Here is a 15383-nt window from a genome sequence, read left to right as displayed (position 1 = left end):
CCAGTCAATAACACTTGTCTGACTGTGTAAATAAATAATAATAATAATAATATGGGAACAGCCTATATTCTGCGACATATATAAATAAAAATAATGTGGAGCACACAGTTAACAATCAATGGTGAGACACTTGGACAGGTTAGCATTAGAAGAGGTATTTTCCAAGGGGACTTACTATCCCCTCTGTTCTTTGTAATCGCCTTGACTCCACTTTCACAAATACTAAACAGAACAGGCCTCGGATACAAAACATCAAGTAAAATCAACCATCTGCTGTACATGGATGATCTGAAGTTGTATGGAAAGTCCCAGTCGAAATCGAATCACTGCTAAACACTGTCTGTATATTCAGTAGCGATATAGCAATGGAGTTTTGGACTAGACAAGTGTGCTGCATTAATAATGAACAGAGGAAAAATAAGAAAAACAGGAGGAATAGAACTGCCCAATGGAAGCAAGCTCAAGAACCTGGAAGAGAAAGAACATTATAAATACTTGGGCATTCTCTAGGCTGATAACATTGCAGACACTGAAGTTAAAAGAAAAATGGGAAGTGAATATATCAGGAGAGTTAGAAAAATCCTCAAGTCCAAACTCAATGGCGGGAACACCATACAAGCCATAAACACCTGGGCTATACCTGTTATCAGATACACTGCAGGAATAATAGACTGGACCCAGGCTGAGCTAGAGACGCTAGATAGTAAGACCAGGAAAATCATGACCATCAATCATGCTCTGCACCCCTGCAGTGATGTCGATAGGCTATACCTCCCTCGCAGCTCAGGTGGAAGAGGAATGCTGCAAGTCCATCAAACAGTAGAGGAGGAGAAAAGAGGCCTTGAAAAATATATCAAGGACAGTGAAGAAGATGCACTTCAAATGGTCAATAACAAGAAACTATTCAACACCAATGAAACAAAGCAGGCCTACAAGAAAGAACAAGTCAAGAAGCGAGCAGAAAAATGGAAAAATAAGCCCCTGCATGGTCAATATTTGCACAATATAAGTGGAAAATCAGAGATCACCAAGACCTGGCAATGGTTTAAGAATGGCAACTTGAAGAAAGAAACAGAGGGTTTAATACTGGCTGCTCAAGAACAGGCACTAAGAACAAATGCAATAAGAGCCAAAGTGTAAAATCTACAACAACCAGCAAATGCCGCCTTTGTAAAGAAGCAGATGAAACAGTGGACCACCTCATCAGCTGTTGTAAAAAGATCGCACAGACTGACTACAAACAAAGGCATGACAAGGTAGCAGGGATGATACACTGGAACATCTGCAAAAAATACAAGCTACCTGTAGCCAAAGATTGTTGGGACCATAAAATTGAAAAAGTTGTAGAAAATAAAGATGCAAAAATATTATGGGACTTCCGACTACAAACAGACAAACATCTGCCACGCAATACACCAGATATCACTGTAGTCGAGAAGAAAGAAAAACAAGTCAAAATAATCGACATAGCAATACCAGGGGATAGCAGAATAGAAGAAAAAGAAATAGAAAAAATCACCAAATACAAAGATCTACAAATTGAAATTGAAAGGCTGTGGCAGAAGAAGACCAAAGTAATCCCAGTGGTAATTGGTGCCCTGGGTGCAGTTCCAAAAGACCTTGAAGAGCACCTCAACACCATAGGGGCCACAGAAATCACCATCAGCCATTTACAAAAAGCAACTTTACTGGGAACAGCCTGTATTCTGCGACAATATCTATAATAAGCAACAGTATTGATGATAAAATTCTGGCATCCCAGGTCCTTGGGAAGGACTCGATGTCTGGATAAAACAAACCAGTCAATAACACCTGTCTGACTGTGTAAACAAGAAATAACAACTTCTTCTTCTTCTTCTTCTTCTTCTTCAATTTCTATACCACCCTTCCAAAAATGGCTCAGGGCGGTTTAACCGGCCCTCTCCACCCCCAGCACAGCATCCCTCCAGTGACTGTTGCTAGTATCTATCTATCTATCTATCTATCTATCTATCTATCTATCTATCTATCTATCTATCTTAAATAAATAAATAAATAAATAAATAAGATGGATCCCTGTGCCCGAAGGGCTCACAATCTCAAAAGAAACCTAAGATAGACACTAGCCGGTTACTCTCCCCCTGCTCAATAAAAGAGAACCACCACGTTAAAAGGTGCCTCTTTGCCCAGTTAGCAAATGTCTGTCATTATGACAAGCAGCGTATCTACAGGAGGAAGTCTTGTCTTTCTCACTCCACACACTCTGAGGCCAGTACATGTGCAATGCTTCTGTGAGTCTGTTGTGTGCAGAGAGGCACATTATTTGTACTGTTACTTTACAAAGAAAATTAGCAACATGTTGCTTTAGTGTGAGGAGACGAGTCCCTGCCCCAGGGGCTTTCTCTCTAGGAGACAACTCAAGGGAGAAAAGAGAGGAAAGGGAGGGAAATGGAATTGGGGATAAAGAGGGGAAGAATGTGTATGTCAGTAAGCGCTGCAGTTCCAGACAACCTTAAAGGCAAGGGAAGCAGCGCCAGAGAGGAGGGAGCCTTCCATTAGGACACTAGCCTGAGCTCCTTGAAGGAAAGGTGTGAGGCACGATGGATACTAAAGTGTTTAATAAATGGATGCTGTTTTAAATCCAGTGATCTCTACTGGCCGACTTGTGTTTTTCAAACAGTGGGTTGGAATGGCACAATGCACCCCACTTATGCAGTGTTGTGGCTCTGGTGGAGGCAAGAAGCCTAGGTCCCCCCCAACACTGAGCTCAAGACCCCCAGCCAGCAAGAGCTGAGACCTCTGAACTTCCGAAAATGGAACCCCCAGCAGTGTTCCCTCTAAGAGGGATTCCCAGGTGTGGTTGACTACAACTCCCAGAATCCCCAGCTGCAATGGCTTTTGCTTGGGGATTCTGGGAGTTGTAGTCAACTACATCTGGGAATCCCTGATGTAGGGGGGAATACTGACCCCCAGAGACTAGACTGCAGCCCCTGAGCCGGATTCCACTGAAGGGCTGAAATCCTTTCCTCCAAAGGCCTCATGCACCAGAGTGCCCACTCCCAATACAGGCAACTCATCTGGTGAGAAAGACTCGTGAAGAGGAGATGGAGGTCTAGGCCGGGGGCTGCCCCTTGGGTGGAGGAGGAGCCCAAATCTGGGTGCTACCCAGAATTCTGGGGGACATGGCAACGCTACCCTTGAAGCAATGGCAGCCCAGTACCTTCCTACGCCTGAGGGAGGGTGCCAAATGCTGCCTCCCTCTCATCACCTCCTTCGCCTCCCCCTTTTTTGAGGCAGCGAGGAACAATGGAGGCATCTTGCCTCCCCAATAATCTTGGGGATTGGATGCCTTTGGTACCCCAGTAATCTGTTGCTTGAGGTGACAGTCTCCTGAAAGGAGTGCCCCTGCCCTTAAGGCTCTCTGCTTTCCTGCAAGGGGGCATGATCTAGGAGGGGCAGTCGGTAAGTCCACGAGGGCTCCAGACTTTGTAAATAAGCGTAAGTGTGTGCAACTGAAAATACAACACACACACACACACACACACACACCCCAGTTTACTCTTGCCTCTGCTGACCTTCCTGTGACAAACTTTAGACTGTTCGCTCTTTGGAGCAGGGACCTGTTCTCTTATGCTCTGTAAAGTGCCAGGCACATTGATGGCATTGTATTCTTTAATTCAGGGGTCCTCAGGCTTGGGTCCCAAATGGCCTTCAGTTCTTGTGGCTGAAGATGATGGTCGTTGTAGTCCAACAACTTCTGAGGATCCAAGCTTGAGCACACTCCTGAATCAATTAATTGTGACCTACTTGCTTCCCTATAAGCCACTTAATGCACAGCGGGCAAATGCTTGACTAGCAACAAGCAGAAGGCTGCCAGTTTGAATCCCTGCAGCTGTATCGGGCAGCAGCGATGTAGGAAGATGCTGAAAGGCATCATCATCTCATACTGCGCGGGAGGAGGCAATGGTCAACCCCTCCTGTATTCTACCAAAGAAAGCCAGCGTGGTGTAGTGGTTAGAGTGCTGGACTAGGACCAGGGAGACCCGAGTTCAAATCCCCATTCAGCCATGAAACTAGCTGGGTGACTCTGGGCCAGTCACCTCTCTCTCAGCCTAACCTACTTCACAGGGTTGTTGTGAGGAGAAACCTAAGTATATAGTATACTGCTCTGGGCTCCTTGGAGGAAGAGCAGGATATAAAATGGAAAAATAGTAAATAAATAAAAACCACAGGGCTCTGTGGGCACCAGGAGTCAAAACTGACTCGATGGCACACTTTTTAACCTTTACTTGCTCCCCTGACTTACTGACTGTGGGTAGGTCCCTGTCCCCGCCAGACCCTCCTCTAGCATCCTGGGCTCCCACCTGCAGTCAGGACAGGACATACACCCCATTCCCTGCCATTGACCGCCCTTCCTTTGTTCTGGGCACAGGTATGTGCTGATCTTGTGGCACTTACGGATGAGGGACCGGTGTTTCCTCCTTGCGGACATGGCTTGGGAGTGTCACAGCATCGCCGCAGCTGGATGTTGACCTTCACATCACCACAAGTTACCCGCATTGCTGATCTGCTTGGTGCTGCTGCATTCCCGCGGTGCTCTCTGGTCTGCCCACTGGCCGGGATGATGGGAAAGTGGCCTTTGTGTTGTGTCACAGAAGCACTGCCACTTTGCTAAGCAAAGACATCATTAGCAGTCCCCAGCTAACTGAGCAAAGAGGCACCTTTTTAAAAATGGCGATTCTCTTTATTGAGCCGGGGGAGAGCAACTGGCCCTATCCGTCCCCAGCACAGCATCTCTCCAGTGGCTGTTGCTGGTTTCTATCCTATGTTTCTTTTTTAGAGTGTGAGCCCTTTGGGGACAGGGAGCCATTTTATTTATTTTATATCTAGGTAACCACTTTGGGAACTTTTGTTGAAAAGCAGTTTATAAATATTGGTCATATTCATAATAGTATCATTTGGGATTCCTCAGAGCACTGCCTCTTAAAGGAGCACCTAGAACTGTTGGTGGTGGTGGGGGAAGGGTTCTCATGACATCCTGCCATCTTGGAATAAATGGAAATAAATACGAAAGTGGAATCTAATGGACGAGGGGCTAGATCTGGGTTCAGTTTCCTGCTCCACAAAGCTGGCTTGTAGACCTTGGTGAAGGCACTCCCAGCCTGTCAGTGCTGGGGTGTGGTTAGCCTCTGGAGAGTAAGTCAGGAGTGGGGAGGTTGAAGGGTCAGATGCCTTAGGGATGTTGCCAAAGCCAGCCAAAGAGGAACCAAGAGCAAGGAATGGGCCAAAGGTTCGAGCAGAAGCCAGGAGTCCAGCCAAGCAGACCAAGTGAGAAGACCAAACATACTAGCACCAAGGAGAGTATAAGAGTGAGGCAAAATCTGAGCCCAGGAGGAAAGGAGGGTACAAATGAGATAAATAAAGGGGGAGTACTCCAGGGCATAACTGTTAAATAGGTACAGTCCTGCTTTTCTCAGAGGTCTAGGTGGTTGGAGACGAGGAGCTCAATAGAACACATCCCAGATTGAATTCCTGGCATTTCCAGCCTGGGAAATTTAATGTAATTTTCGGCTAAAAAATGAATCTTAGCTAGCAGGGATTGGGAGATAACTTTGCCCGATTCACTGGAAAGTTGTGACAACTCATTGTAGACCATATTTGGGCCTTTGGCTATGGTGGCTGGAGATTATGGGAGTTGTAGTCCAACAGCATCTGGGAACAAGAACCTTGGGGGAGTCAAGGTTGAGAATTTCTGGGCTAAATGGCCTAATGGCCTAACTCGGCAGAAGGAAACCATAGGTCATGTGTAGACCTGCATGGTGACCTTCCTAAAATGTAACTTATTTGGCTTGAAAAATGCTGACTGTTTTGACTGGGCATTGGCTCTAACAATGTCGCTAATATTGACTGAGCCCTGGCTGTCAGGAAATTATAATACCTAGGGTCTGGATTGTTAGTAATACGTGACACTTTAATCAGTGTACATAATTGCAGCACAAGGAAGCTAGTCCAAACAAGAATTTTGTGCATACAATCACACCCTCTGATTGTATGCATCTTCCATCATGAAAACCATATGCAGATAGGGGTATGTACTACCCCTATCGGCCAACTAATTACTTACTTAAAATATTTCTATACCGCCCCAAACTTGTGCCTCTGGGCAGTTTACAATTAAAATAATTGAAAACGTTAAATCAATTAACAATTAAAATCACTGAAAACATTGAAAACATTAAAAACCCAATATTAAAAACATTAAAACTATAAATCTAATTAAAAGCCTGGGTGAATAAATGCATTTCAATGCCTTTTTAAAGATTGCCAGAGATGGGGAGGCTATTTCAACAGGGAGCACATTCCAAAGTCCAGGGGCAGCAACGGAGAAGGCCCGGTCCCGAATAACTCCCAGACGAGTTGGTGGCAACTGCAGATGAACCTCTCCAGATGATCGTAACAGGCGGTGTGGCTCATGGCGGAGAAGACATTCTCTTAAATACCCCGGGCCTAAGCTGTTTAGGGCTTTATAAGTAATAACCAGCACCTTGTATTTTGTCCGGAAACGTATTGGAAGCCAGTGTAGTTCCTTCAGCACAGGAGTAATATGGTTTCTCCTAGATGACCCAGAGACCAACCTGGCCGCCACATTCTGAACCAACTGCAGTTTCCGGACTATGTACAAGGGCAGCCCCACATAGAGTGCATTGCAGTAATCCTGCCTAGAGGTTACCAGGAGATGTATCACCATTTTGAGGTTGTTCATCTCAAGAAACAGATGCAGCTGGCATATCAGCTGAAGCTGATAAAAAGCACCTCTGGCCACCACCTCAACCTGGGACACTAGGGAGAGGCTCGGATCCAGAAGCACCCCCAGACTGTGTACCTACCTGTTCCTTCTGGGGGAGCGTGACCCCATCCCGAACTGGCAGATCAAAATTGCCTCCCAAGTCCCGACCCTGCACAATAAGTACCTCCATCTTATCTGGATTCAGCCTCAGTTTGTTATTCCTCATCCAGCTCATTACTGCCTCCAGGCAGGCATTTAGGGATGTTATGCCTTCTCCTTATGATGTTGACATGGAGAAATAGATTTGGGTGTTATCAGCAGACTGATAGCACCCTGCACCAAATCTCCTGATGATCTTTCCCAGCAGTTTTATGTAGATGTTAAAGAACTTCGGAGACAATATGGAGCCCTGAGGGACACCATACCGAAGTTCAGTTTTTGAAGAACAACAGTCCCCGAGAGACACCATCTGGAATCTGCCTGAGAGATAGGAGTGGAACCACCGCAAAGCAGTGCCTCCCACCCCTAACCCCCTCAGACGCTCCAGAAGGATACTATGGTTGATAGTATTGAAAGCCGCCGAGAGGTCCAAAAGGACCAACAGAGTCACATTCTCTTTGTCAATTCCCAATTGGAGATCATCCATCAGGCTGACCAAGGCAGTCTCCACCCCATAGCGCATGCATGGTGGACTCTAATTATAATTAACAATTAAATTAATTATCTAATTAATTAGATAATTAGTTATCTAATTATTGGCCAACTAATTAGATAATTGTTTTGTTGATTAATCATTTGCCTTTTTAATACATTGGCCCACTGTAATATAAATGTGTATATCTCCAACACCTCAGTACAGATTATTTCATGAGGACAGTGTGGTGTTATACCATGGTTTCCATTTGTTAGAAGAAATTGTCATTTTTAATATTTTCTTCCCCCCTCCTTATTACAAAAGTTGACCAGCATAAAAATACCCCTAGAAAAATAGATGGAAGTTTTGGTTAATTAATGTTAATGTTCTGTTAATTAATGTTAATGTCATTTTTGGCCTGGCCTTCCAACTATTTTTAAATGGTTGTAATCGGTTTTAATGTTGTAACCTAGTTTTCAGTGTTTTTTAATTGTTGTGATTGTTTAATTGCTGTTTTATGATGTTTTAATTTTTAATTGTTGTTTTATACTGTTGTATAAATTTTGTTTTAATTGTTAACTGATTTTAATGGTTTTGTTTTAATTGTAAACTGCCTTGAGCCAGGAAGGGTGGTATAAAAATTGAATAAATAAACAAACAAGCAAATAAATAAAAAAAAACTCAAATTATTTTTAAGTTATATAGTGGAAATTAACTGTCTCCTTCAACTCACAATATATTGTTGGTGCTAAGGAAACCATTGGTTTTACTGTTGCAGGAATATTCATTACTGCCTTTTTTGCTCTCCTTCAGGGCCAGAATGACAACATGGCTACCAAGGGAATGTATAAACTGGATGATGGAAACTGTTACCCAACCAACTGCTTTCCAGCCAGAAGCCTTTTGCAGCCTAAATACCAAGAAGGTAACAGTATCCTGCTGATATTATGTGAATAGTATAAAGTTGGGCTTACTTTGGGGTAATTATCTGGACCAACAAGCGCATAAATGCGTTACTGCTTGAGGATAAGTCCACACAGGCCAGTTTTCATATAATTGCTCCTCTTTATTTAATGGCAATTGCTTGCATAGTCTGTACCTAATGCTAAGTGCTACTAGTCTCAGTTTTTGTTTAAAACAGGGAAATGAACAGCGCACCAGACTGGCACAATCAGGATGACCACCTTGTAGTTTGGAACTCCTTTCATTCCACCTCTGCTGCCTTCACCACCTATAGATTTACATTTAAAAAATCATTTATTTTTTCAAAACTGGACATTTCTGCATATTTGGGCTTCTGCCTTGTTTTTAGCCCCATGGCCACTTGAAATGGTCCAAATAATTTAAATTTGTTTTATTTCTGCCCTGTTTTTAGATCTGCAGTGGTTTGATATGGTTATTTTTAGGTTTAACATACTGTTTTACGTTGGTTTTATTTTTAAATCTGTAGTTGTTTGATATGGCTGTTTGACTAATCAGTGAAATTCTATTCTATTCTATTCTGTTCTATTCTTATTTGGCATTTTTTAGGGAAAGTGACCTCTTTTTCACTTGGTTCCTACCTTCCCAGAACTTTTCTCTCATTGTCAGTGTTCTTGTCTGGAGTTCTCAGGGCTAGAATTGGGGCTCTCCAGCTGTGTGCACAGATGCTTTGTATGGTGCACTCCCAGGGCTTTAGGTAGGAGCATCCATCTCCTAGGCAGTGAAGGGTTCCCAGGTACCAAATTGACACCACCCACTCTGCCTGGCTATTGGCTCTCCTCAAAAGGAAGGTCTGTAAGGGCTTCCTGTTCAGGCTGGACTTGACCTGGATAGTCTTTGTTGGTTTACCTTAAGAAACATCGACTGGCTTCTGGAATTATTAAGCCAGTGATCTGCCTAAAAAAAGAGTAGGCCAGCTAGCAGTCATGACTGCAAACTCATCACATCACGGAGATCTTGGGGTTGTGGTGGACAGCTCATTGAAAGTGACGTCTCAGTGCGTGACAGCTGTGAAAAAGGCCAATTCCATGCTAGGTATCATTAGGAAGGGGACTGAAAATAAAACTGCTAATATTATAATGCCCTCATACAGATCTATGGTGCAACCACATTTGGAGTATTGTGTGCAGTTCTGGTCACCATATTTTAAGGAGGACATTATAGAACTGGAAAAGGTGCAGAAGAGGGCAACCAAGATGATCAGGGGCCTGGAGTATCTTCCTTACGAAGCAAGGCTTCAGCATCTGGAGCTTTTTAGTTTGGAAAAGAGGTGATTACGGGAAGACATGATAGAGGTGTATAAAGTTATGCATGGAGTAGAGAGAGTGGACAGAGATATATTTTTCTCTCTCTTTCACAACACTAGAACCAGGGGTCATCCCATGAAGCTGAAGGTCGGGAAATTTAGGACCGAGAAAATGAAGTACTTTTTAACACAGCATATAATTAATCTATGGAATTGAATTCTCTGCCATGGGATGTGATGATGGCCACTAGCTTGGATGGCTTTAAAAGAGGCTTGGGCAAATTCATGGAGGACAGGTCTATCAGTGGCTACTAGTCTGATGGCTGTAGGCCAACTCCAGCCTCAGAGGCAAGATGCCTCTAAATACCAGTTGCAGGGGAGTAACAGTAGGAGAGAGGGCCTGCCCTCACCCGCTGTCTGTGCTCTTCGCAGAGGCATCTGGTGGGCCACTGTGTGAAATAGGATGCTTTGGGCCTGATCTGGCAGGGCTGTTCTTATGTTCTTATCGCTGATGGGACCTTCTCTCTCAGGACATACAACAGTCATGGGAGGAGGCAATGATTCAGATTGGTGTGATGGTGGGGGCCAGATGTTACAGCCCCCCTCTGCTTTCAGATTCCCTCCCCACCACAACTGTTGTTTCGAAAAGATAAGTGAGGCCAGGATACTTCTTTAACGTCATGTCTGGTTTGGCCTTCAGGCAAAGCCTTTGTGGAAACAAACCAGAGACTGAATTGCTTTCTGAATGCTGTTCCGCTCTCCAAGATTCATTAATAATATGTTTATACTAATGGTTCTGTAAAACCTGGCAAAGGCCAAGGAGAAGGCTGTCAAGGTGGGCTGTTTGCCACGTTGGTCTTCCCTGTCTCAGCTAACTAGCAGGAGAGAGCAGCATGCCCTCAATCCCCTGCCTGTGGGCTTCTCAGGGGCATCTGGTGGGCCACTGTGAGAAACAGGATGCTGGACTGGATGGGCCTCCTTGGGCCTGATCCAGCAGGGCTGTTCTTGTGTTCTTACGTTGCGCTAGGAGCAGGTGTCATCCCATCCAGACAGCTTTCCCTGGAAGCTCAGAATGGATGCAGCAATGTAGGGGAAGGGTCTGAAGGGGCCTTCCCAGCCCCTGTGTGAGAGATTTGGCCAGACTGTGCCTCTCACTGAGGAGGTGGTACAGAATGCTCATGGCCACCAGCGGCCTCTCTGGTGGCGGAGGCATCGTTCATCGAATCGGTTGGCCGATGACCTCCTTTAATCTGTTGCAACTGGAGTGGGACATCCATTCTCCCAGTGGCCTCAGCCTTACAGCCTGGGTTAGGAACAGGAGTGTGTTCTGTCGCATGGCTGAACCACACTGTGTTTCCGATGCTTCTCAATAGTCCTCTTACTTGGGGCTGCTTGACCAACTGAGACACCACCGTGCCCCTTCCCCGCAGCCGCAATCTCCTTTCAGGTTTTTTTTTTAAAAAACACCACTCCCCCCCGACCTTTCTTTCATTTCCTTCATGTATATGTAATACAACTAAAATGCATAGGATCAATTTTAAAAAGAAAAGCAAAAACAAAATGAAACAAAACACACACACAAAATCTCCTTCCAGGGTTGGGAGCTGGGCTACAACCCCCATCCCTGCAGCCATGTCCTCTTCACCCAGGTTGCGAGGCCATTATCTCAGGACAACCAATCAGTATTCCCCTCTAACAGGGATTCTCAGATGTTGTTGACTACAACTCCCATAATCGCCAAGCAAAGGCTATTGCAGCAGGGGATGCTGGGAGTTGTAGTCAACAACATCTGGGAATCCCGGTTAGAGGGAGCACTGCAGCCAATCATATAAAAGAGATGTGAGCTTGTTCTCACAATTATACTCTAATTCGGGAGCTGAGTAAGCTCCCATTTGCTGACTGTGTGTTAGATAAAAGCAAGGGCAGGGAGCCTGCTCGCATGCTAAGCCCCAGCTGGGTAGGTCAGGTCAAGCTCGCCCTACTTGGATTCTTTCCCTAGTTTTGGAAGGAAATAGGAGGGAAAACCCTCTTACCCAGCTTGGGCTTAGCACAGGAGCAGGATTTCCACTCCTGACCTTGTTTTAAATTCACAGATGATCACAAAATGGAAGTGGGCACAGCTCCTGGGCTGGGATAGGAGGCTTCTCCTACCCTAATGATAACCGTGAGAATGATCCCTGTGTGTGACAACTCCTTGATGTGGTTTTCTGGGTGTGATGCTCAAGGTGCTCCAGGCCAAAATATTAGCCCAAATATTATATGGGATTCAGATCTTCCCTACAGGTAACTTTTCTATATTGGAAGCTGTTCAGGCGGGCTTCCTTCGGGCTATTTTTCATCTTCCTAAATGTGTTTCCAATGCCGCCTTACGCCTTGAATCTGGAGTGATTAGAGTTGAAGCCCCGGTGTGGTTATATTTGATTAATTTTTGGCTTAAACTCCACGCCCGCCCCTTGGGCCTTGGGCCATTAGTGTTGGAAGATGATTTCCAGTCATCCTGGCGAAAGAACTCACAGGTCATCCTTGGTAAGTGTGGGTTCTCATGGCAGTATCTGTCATCTTTAACACCTGATGCTGCTAAAAAAATACTCAAGCAAAGAGTGCTAGATATGGAGAAACAAAGACACCTAAGCTTGATTACTGCAAAGAACACCTTAGGCAGTTTTTTAAACTATCCCCAGCCAGCAGGATACCTGATATACGCCTGAACACTTTAAGTCATAGAAGAGCTTTCTCACAGGCACGCTTTAATGTGTTACCTTCTGCCGTGTTAGAAGGAGGTTTAAGGGAATTCCCTTAAGGAATCGGTTATGCCCTTGTGGTGCTGGGAGTTGTTGAATCAGTAGCACATGTCCTTTGACACTGTGCCTTTTATAGGACTATTCACCCTATATGGATAGAAGCTCTTTTAAAAGATAAACCGGGTTATTCTGATGATTATTATGTTTCTTGTTTTTTATTGGATCGCTACGCAGAGGTTACAGAGAGGATTGCAAGATTTTGTGCTGCGGCATGTCAAATGAGACGAGATAAACTTAGCTGTGTATGACCTTGCCATCTTTGTAACTCAGTTTTATCTAATTTATTCTTTTGATGTTGTATATTTTTACTGTATTGTATTGTTTTTATTCCTTGTTTTCTTGGTCATGGACTGTAATAATTGATTTGATTTGATTTGATTTGATTTGGGTGTGATGCTGTTTTCGCATTTCCAATGTCCCTTCCAGGTGCTGGTCACTGGCAGGTGGCCCGACAGACTGCAGAGAAAACCAAGATTGAATTGCTGTTTGGCACAAAGGTCACCCAGGTCAAATGGAGGGAGCCAGAGCAGTCAAGCAAAGCGCACAAGCAGATGGATGAGAAAACTCTGGATGGTGTGCAGCTGGTGAGTGTGGTCGTCAGGATGCTGCTGTTGTCCTATACCTGGGAACTGAGTTCTACTAAAGGGCCAGGCAAGTGCAGATTTGTGCTGATCCTTATGCAAATGGATCAGTACAAATATCAGCTTTTGATCTAAACACATGAAGGTTCCTTACCATTGGTTGATCTGGTTCCATTTATTGTCTACTCTCTGGTACGTTGGATGCTGTCTTAGGAACATAGGAAGCTGCCATATACTGAGTCAGACTCTTGGTCCATCTAGCTCAATATTGTCTACACAGACTGGCAGCGGCTTCTCCAAGGTTGCAGGCAGGAATCTCTCTCAGCCCTATCTTGGAGAAGCCAGGGAGGGAACTTGGAAGCTTCTGCTCTTCCCAGAGCGGCTCCATCCCCTGAAGGGAATATCTCACAGTGCTCATACCTGTCGGCTCCCATTCATATGCAACCAGGGCAGACCCTGCTTAGCAGAGGGGATAATTCATGCTTGCTACATGTCAAGGTCTGGCCAGCTGCTAGGGAAGTTCATGAAGCAAGCGGAGCTGCTGAAATCGGATATGGCTTGGCTGAACGCTGTCGACAAGGAATGTTGACGAACGTTGATTCTCAGCAATGAGTAGGAGGCTGGAGATGTGATTTATAGAGCAAGCCGAGAGCTCCCAGCTAGTAGGAATGCAAGGCTTGTCAGCCCTCAGCAACAGGCGTTTTCTCCTCCTAACAGCCTCTAATTACGTCCTACGTCTCGTGATCCTGCGCTGTTGTGGAGTCAGTGGTGTTTCATTGCATAGCTCTCCTTCGGATTGGTCCCTCATGCTTTCTGCTGACTCAAGTTGTTGTGCCTGCTCTAAATCGTTAGTTGGATCTACCACAGCCGTTTCCTGAACGCTGACAGCCGGGCTCTGTCCCTCAGACACTCCTGAATCGGCAGGAAAGTTGACAGCTTCCCCTTCCTCCTCGCTGCCGGAGATCGAGGGCGTGACACTACCACAAGACCAGCTCTTCTACCAGGATGGACCAATGGTCCAACTACTTCAATGTAGTCCACAGCAACTTTCCAAGGTTTCAGGCTGGAGTCTCTTCCAGCTCTGCTCAGAGATGCTGCCAGTGTCAGGGAGTGAACCTGGGACTTGCTGCATCCAAAGCAGATGCTCTACCAATGAGCAACAGTCCCATCCTTCCACTGGATCTCCCACTGGCTCTCCCAGGTCTCAGACAGGGGATCTTTCCAAACTCTGTTTCCTTGGAATCCTTTTAACTTGAGATTTTGGGAATTAAACCTGGGACCTTTTGCATGCACGATATGTGCTCTGCTATTGAGCTATGGCCTCTCCTCTTTATCAGCCCAGAAGGGGCTGCTCATATGAATTTAGTTATTAAAATACTTCTCACCTTTCTCTTTTAAAAGAGAACCCACGGTGGCTAACAAAAGAAGTTACAATACAGACACAAAAATAAGTACAGAATTAACTGTAGAACACCACCCCCACCAATCACAGTGGAATTCAAAATGCCAGCAGCAAATTCTTCAACTCTCAAGTTACCTGGTGTGTGTGTGTGTGTGTACACACACACACACACACACACACACACACACACACACACACACACATTTACACGTGTGTGTGTGTGTACACACACACACACACACACCCATGTAACAAAGGGGGGAAAAGCTGGGTCTTTCCAATGCAGGGAAGTTCTAGGCTAAGTAGATCTCCCACCAGGAGAGGGCATTCCAAAAAACCCAGTACCATCATCAGGGAGGCCTTGTCTCCTACACAAACCTATAAATGATACCTGCTATCCCAGAACATCTGTGAGCAATAAGACTGGGTCATGCATGTTTGTTGTGTGTTTCAGGCTCATGTGCTTCCATTTATTTATTTGTTTATTTATCAATCATATTTTTATACTGCCTGATATGTAAATTGCTAGGCAGTGTACAAATCCCAGCATTAAAATCACAGGTTAAAATATATAAAGCACAATAAAAACAATATAAAACAAATTATTAAAATTATTAAAATTCTAATTGCAAGCTTGTGAAAAAATGAAAGTCTTGAGGGTCCTCCTCTTTTCTGTCCTCCTCCCTTGACATGACTAGCACTAAGCATGGACTAGTTGATGCTCTGGATGCAGGATCTTCCTGGCTTCAGAGGTGAACCTAGGTAATTTTGAAGCCCCTGGACCTAAAGGCCTTTGGATCCCCCCACCCCACGCTGCAAGTTAAATATCACCGCCCTACACACACACACACATATACCGTAACACACTCAGTATCACTGGGTTCTTGAGGGCGCAAACAGCAACTTTATGTAAGAATACAAAACAAGTATATTTATGCAAACATCATGAGCAGAAACATTTCAACATGCAAC

At 44.8% G+C, this 15383-nt stretch overlaps 1 protein-coding gene across 1 annotated transcript in view; it reads left to right on the top strand.

The window, feature by feature from the left end:
* Window positions 1-15383, top strand: part of XRRA1 (X-ray radiation resistance associated 1) — a 54334-nt gene that overhangs the window by 1675 nt on the left and 37276 nt on the right. The window contains exons 2-3 of the mRNA XM_053307439.1: window positions 8214-8325; window positions 12855-13012. Of these exons, the coding sequence (XP_053163414.1) occupies window positions 8229-8325; window positions 12855-13012 (255 nt within the window). The 5' untranslated portion in view covers window positions 8214-8228. The remainder of the gene's footprint in view (window positions 1-8213; window positions 8326-12854; window positions 13013-15383) is intronic.

Source organism: Hemicordylus capensis, chromosome 3, assembly GCF_027244095.1.
Source record: "Hemicordylus capensis ecotype Gifberg chromosome 3, rHemCap1.1.pri, whole genome shotgun sequence".
Classification (NCBI taxonomy): domain Eukaryota; kingdom Metazoa; phylum Chordata; class Lepidosauria; order Squamata; family Cordylidae; genus Hemicordylus; species Hemicordylus capensis.
The sequence above is the reverse complement of the archived record's forward strand: the minus strand, read 5'-3'. Positions and strand labels throughout refer to the sequence as shown.